This window comes from Zophobas morio, unplaced genomic scaffold (genome assembly GCF_036711695.1).
Source record: "Zophobas morio isolate AGI-343-1 ecotype UQ-CSIRO unplaced genomic scaffold, CSIRO_AGI_Zmor_V1 ptg000027l, whole genome shotgun sequence".
NCBI lineage: Eukaryota > Metazoa > Arthropoda > Insecta > Coleoptera > Tenebrionidae > Zophobas > Zophobas morio.
This window is the reverse complement of record NW_026972132.1, coordinates 589853-596003: the sequence shown is the minus strand read 5'-3', so window position 1 is coordinate 596003 and position 6151 is coordinate 589853. Positions and strand designations below refer to the sequence as shown.

General features: G+C 40.8%; 2 protein-coding genes across 2 annotated transcripts; both read right to left on the bottom strand.

The window, feature by feature from the left end:
* Positions 1–259: 259 nt before the first annotated feature.
* LOC135136815 (uncharacterized) lies at positions 260–722 on the bottom strand. Its single transcript, XM_064066235.1, has 2 exons — positions 704–722; positions 260–609 (listed from the first exon to the last, which is right to left on the bottom strand). Exons 1-2 carry the CDS (start codon positions 720–722, stop codon positions 260–262), a joined length of 369 nt encoding a protein of 122 aa, XP_063922305.1.
* A 787-nt stretch (positions 723–1509) lies between these two features.
* Positions 1510–5335, bottom strand: LOC135136814 (uncharacterized). The gene is made up of 3 exons (XM_064066234.1): positions 5261–5335; positions 5120–5193; positions 1510–1735 (listed from the first exon to the last, which is right to left on the bottom strand). The coding sequence occupies exons 1-3, from the start codon at positions 5333–5335 to the stop codon at positions 1510–1512; spliced, it is 375 nt and encodes a 124-aa protein (XP_063922304.1).
* Positions 5336–6151: the final 816 nt, after the last annotated feature.

Here is a 6151-nt window from a genome sequence, read left to right as displayed (position 1 = left end):
TTTTGTTCTAGTTTCTTCCTTCTGATAATTTCCGTTGACACTTTCCTCCCTTTACGTTCTCATCTTCGTTCTCGTCCGTCTTCATCCTCGTTCTCGCCCATCCTCATCTTCGTTCTCGTTCTCATTCTTGACCTCATTTTCGTTCCCGTACCCGTTCCCGTTCTTATTTTCTTTCTTGTTTTAGTTCTCGTCCTAGTTTTTGTTCTCGTTCCCATTTTCGTCCCCATTCTAGTCCTTATTTTCGTCCTCATTCTCATCCTCACTCTTCGTCCTCACTTTCGACCTCATTCTCGTCTTCATTCTCGTCCTTATTCTCATTCTCGTCCCCTTTCTTTTCCTCATTCTCGTTCTTGTACTCGTTTCCATTCTCTTCCTTGCTTTTGTTCTCTTTCTGAATCCCATTCTCGTTCCGATTCTCGTTCCCATTGTCTTCCCTATGCTGGTCCTCATCATCTTCCTCATTCTCGTCCTCTTTCTTGATCCCATTTTCGTTTACATTCTCATTTTTATTCTTGTTCCTGTTCTGGTTCCCATTCTCGTCGCCCTTCTCGTCGTCATTCTTGTTGTCATTTTCGTCTTCATTCTCGTCATCATTCTCGTCTTCATTCTCTTCTTAATTCTCGTCCTAGTTCTGGTCCTCATTTTGGTCCTCATTCTCGTTCTCGTTTTCGTCCTTATTCTCCTCATTCTCATCTCATTCTACTCTTTATTTTCGTCCCCATTTTCGCCTTCATTCTCGTTCTCGTTCTCGTTCTACGAGAAGTAGGACGAAAACGAGAACGAGAATGAGGACGAGAACGGAAACGGGAACGAAGACATCTCATTTTTGTTCTCATTCTCGTCCTCATTCTCTACTTTCTACTCGTTCGCGCTTTAGTTCCCGTTCTCATTCTCTTTCTCATTCTAGTTTTCGACTTTTCCTCATTCCAGTTCCAGTTCTAGTTCTCGTTCGTTCTCGTTCTAATTCTCGTTTTAGTTCTCGCTCTAGTTCTCGTTCTATTTCTCGTTCTCGTTATCGTTCTAGTTCACGTTATTGATCTCGTTTTATTTCTCGTTCTAGTTCTAGTTCTAGTTCTCGTTCTAGTTCTCGTCCTAGTTCTCGTTCTAGTTCTCGTTCTAGTTCTCGTTCTACTTCTCGTTCTAGTTCTCGTTCTAGTTCTCGTTCTGGTTCTCGTTCTAGTTTCTTCCTTCTGGTAATTTCCATTGTCATTTTCCTCCCTTTACGTTCTCATCCTCGTTCTGGTCCTCGTGCTCATCCTCTTCCGCATTCTCTTTTTCTTCCTCATTTTCGTCTTCATTCTCAATCCCATTCTCGTTTCCATTCTCTTTATCATTCTGGTTTCCATTCTCTTCCTCATTCTCGTCCTAATTCTCGATCCTAATCTCGTTCTCATTCTCTTTATCATTCTCGTTTCCATTCTTGTTCCCATTCTCGCCCTCATTCTCGTCGTCGTCCTCGTCATCGTTGTCGTTCCCTTTCTCGTTTTCATTCTCGTCCACATTCTCGTTCTAATTCTCGTACTCATTTTCATCTTCATTCTCGTCCTCATTTTCATCCTCATTCTTGTCCCCATTTTCATCATCGTTTTCGTTATCATTCTCGTTCCCATTCTCGCTCTCATTATTGTTCTCGTTCTCGTTCTTGTCTTCGTCTCCGTTATCGTCTTCGTTCCCGTTTCCGTTCTCGTCCTCATTTCTCGTTTTCGTCCTACTTTTCGTAGAACGAGAAAGAGAACTGGAATGAGAACGAGAATGAAGGCGAAAATGGGGACGAAAATAAAGAGCAGAATGAGATGAGAATGAGGAGAAGAATAAGGACGAAAACGAGAACGAGAATGAGGACCAAAATGAGGACCATAACTAGGACGAGAATTAAAAGGAGAATGAAGACGAGAATGAGGACGAGAATGAGAACGAGCATGAGGACGAGAATGAGGATGAGAATAAGGACGAGAATGAGGACAAGAATGAGGACGAGAATGAGGACGAAAATGGGGACGAGAATGAGAACGTGAATGAGGACAAGAATGAGAGCGAGACAAAGAACGAGAACGAGAAGTAGAAGGAGAAAAAGAAACAAAATAAGAAAGAAAACGAGCAAGACAATCAGAAAAAACGACAAAGAGAACAAGGACGGGACTGAGTACGGGATAGTAAATTAGGATGAAAATGAGGACGAAAATGAGGAAGAGATTTAAGAGAAGAACGAGGACGCACGAGAATGAGGACGAGAATGAGAACGAGAATGAGAACGAAAACAAGCACAACAAAGAGAACGAGGACGGGACCGAGTACAGGAACGAGTATTAGGACTAGAATGAGGACGAGAATCAGGACGAGAATGAGGACGAGAATGAGAACGAGAATGAAAACGAGAATGAGAACGAGAACAAGAACTACAACGACAAAAGGAACGAGGACGGGACCGAGTACGGGAACGACTATTAGGACGAGAAAGAGGACGAAAATGAAGACCAGAACTAGGGCGAGAATGAGGATGAGATTAAGAGGGGAATGAGGACGAGAATGAGGCCAAGAATAAGGACGAAAATGAGGAGAAAAAAATGAGAACGAGAATGAGACCGAGAACAAGAACTAGAACGACAAAGAGAACGAGGACGGGACCGAGTACGGGAACCGAGTATTAGGACGAGAATGAGAACGAGAATGGGAACGAGAATAAGAACGAGAATGAGAACGAGAACAAGAACTAGAACGACAATGGGAACGAGGACGGGACCGAGTACGGCAACGAGTATTATGACGAGAAAGAGGACGAAAATGAGGACGAAAATGAAGACCAGAACTAGGGCGAGAATGAGGACGAGAATTAAGAGGAGAACGAGGACGAGAATGAGGCCGAGAAGAAGGAGGAGAATGAGGAGAAAAAAATGAGAACGAGAATGAGAACGAGAACAAGAAGTAGAATGAAGGTGAAAATAGGGGCGAAAATAAAGAGCAGAATGAGATGAGAATGAGGAGGAGAAGAAGGACGAAAACGAGAACGAGAATGAGGACCAAAATGAGGACCAGAACTAGGACGAGAATTAAGAGGGGAATGAAGATGAGCATGAGGACGAGAATGAGAACGTGAATGAGGAGGAGAATGAGAGCGAGAATAAGAACGAGAGCGAGAAGTAGAAGGAGAGAGAGAAACAGAGTAAACGTAAATTAGGATGAAAATGAGGACGAGAATGAGGAGGAAAATGAGAACGACAATGAGAACGAGAACAAGAACTAGAACGACAAAGAGAACGAGTACGGAGACGAGTATTAGGACGAGAAAGAGAACGCAAATGAGGACGAAAATGAAGACCAGAACTAGGGCGAGAATGAGGACGAGAATTAAGTGGAGAATGAGGACGAGAATGAGGCCAAGAATAAGGACGAGAATGTGGAGAAAAAAATGAGAACGAGAATGAGACCGACAACAAGAATGAGGACGGGACCGACTATGGGAACGAGTATTAGGACGCGAATGAGCACGAGAATGAGAACGTGATTGGGGACGAGCATGAGGACGAGAATGAGAACCAAACAAAGGACGAAATTGAGTACGATAATGAAGAGGATAGTGGGGACGAAAATGATGACGAGAAAGAGGACGAAAATAAGGTCGAGAATGAGGATGATAATGAGAAAGAGAATGTGATGGAGAATTAGGACGAGAATGAGTTCTCATTCTAGTCCTTATTCTCGTCCTCTCATTCTTGATCCCGTTCTCTTTGCCATTCTCGTTCCCGTCCTCGTCCCCATTCTTCAGCTCATTCTCGTTTCCATTCTTGTTTCCAATCTCGTTTTCATGCACGTTCCCATTCTGGTGCCGATTCTCGTTCCCCTTGTAGCTCTCATTCGCGTTCTAATTCTCCTTCTCACTATCCTTCTAATTCCCCTTCTCATTATCCTTGGTCATTCCCTTTCTCATTCTCCTTCTCAATCTCGTTCTTATTCTCGTCCTCATTCTAGTCCTCATTCTCGTCCCCATTCTCATTTTCGTTCTCACCCTCTTTCTCGTTCTAGTTCTGGTTAAAATTTACCACAAACATTTTTTCTCATAAAACCTTGCCATATTTTAAGGTTCACGTATTAACAATTTAAAGGTGGGGAAATCGTCAAATTTTTGTTTTTTATCAAAGAAAGAAAAATTTTATGATTTTGTTTTTCTCACAGTTTTGAAATTCAGTATGGATAAAAAATTTAAATTTTTGGAAGAATTGTATTTTCCAAATTTTTTGTGTTTTTCTTCTTGAAAATCGTGACTCGTTTTAAGTAGCTTCACGTAAAACCGAGTCCATCAATGACTTGCCATCTTCACGTTCATCCCCCCCAAAACTGATGACGTCATCCAACAAATCATTAAACCAACATTTTGCTTAGTAGAACACTTCCAATTTACACATTGAATTTGAGAGTTTACAAACTGATTTTAAATCAAAATATTAATGTCCAATTACGTCGTAAATTTTGTGTTGAGTCGTCCTTAAAAATTTCAGACGGAAAACGCTCAAATGCGACAACTTATTTGTTAAACGCGAGAGTCCTTTTAGTTTACTAGATCAAATATCGTGCATTATGTTACGAGTAGGCGGTGACAATGAATCTTCTGACCTAGAAAATATCGTGGTTCCGTTTATCCTGCTCTGGAGGGGTTGTTCCAGGGCCGGATCATTTCATATTTCCATGCAATAAAGCCGCGCGAAAATTACACCCACACTCATTTCTATGCATTTTGTTCGCTCACAACTCCCGAGCGAAGAAAAATTGGAAAGACGAACCATAGATTTCAGATTTCCCGTTTCCGTCCGTTTGTCTGTCGATCGTCGCGACTTCATTAAGAAAAGTATTTTCGAAGTATTAAAATCAAGAATAAATGTTCAAGTTTTTATTATACTTAGTACGTTGTACATTAAACGTGTCTGGAGCTTCGCTCACTCCTATTGACTCGCTGCATCCATTAAAATAAATAATAAACAAATATTAAATAAAAAAGTGTATTAAAAATGAAATACGTCAAACCACTACTACATTCATTGACTACCCTACCCACCCCGGATTCTATTTACGTCCCAGCTCTCCCGAAAAAACCGCAATTGTCCTGCCTCCACAGGCCCCCAATTACCAATCGGCTCCTCTTCTTCGCGTCCGTTCCCCTAAACGCTCCCAGACGGTTCTCGCAACCCCACGAACACCCCCCTGAAAAAACGTATTGAGGTTAAGGGGCCAGTCCAGCTCTGGGGATGGTTAACGTAGACTAAGAGACGACCGACTCTGTTGGAGCTTTAGACATCAATGGCAACTGTGACCTCCTAGTGCCAGACGTCGGGACAGGCGTCATAGTAACTGTAACTTAATTCTTCCCTCATTGAGACTTCTACTTGTTGAAAAAAACGTTTTTGTAGTAGCGTCGTAAGACTGGCTGATTTAGCGCTGAATGGAAATTGGGCCAATTATTGGAAATTTTTTTCGATGGTGGCTGCTTACGCGAGAAAGTCCTACGCCTTCGGAAGGCGTCATTCGGAAGAGATGCGTAGTGAGGGGGCGGTGGATGTTAACAGGGGTAGGCCGGGAATTGGAGATATTGGGGAAAAAATAGCTTGCTTAAAGTTTAAAATTTACTGTTAGTTTTTTTTAAAGGTCGTTAATTCGGTGAGAATTCTAAACGAGTGACACAACAGGTTTGTAAATCCTCAGGGTTTCCTAAATTTTAGAAATTGTTTTCTGATGACCTCTATAAAGTAAAAATCAGTGGGGAAATAATACTCCTGCAGATTTTTTGACTTGAATTTTTCAGTTCTTCAATTTTTTTATTCTTTTATATCAGTGTTTCTATTTTCCAAATTTTGAATTTTTCATTTTCTAGATTTTGCAATTTTTCGGTTTTTCAATGTTCTAATTTTCTAGCTTTTTTTTCAGTGTCAAATTTTTAAATGTTTGGATTTTTCAATTTTATTTTTCGATTTGCAATTTTTCACTTTTTAATTTTCCGATTTTTCAATTTTAGACTTCAGTTTCTCGATATTTAATTTTTCAATTTTTCTATCTTCCTATGTTACAGTTTTTCGACTTTTTTGACGGTTCTATTATTTTTCGGCTCACCAAAAAAAGAAAATGAGAATAAAAATTAGAAGAAGAAAAAGAAATAGGAGTCAAT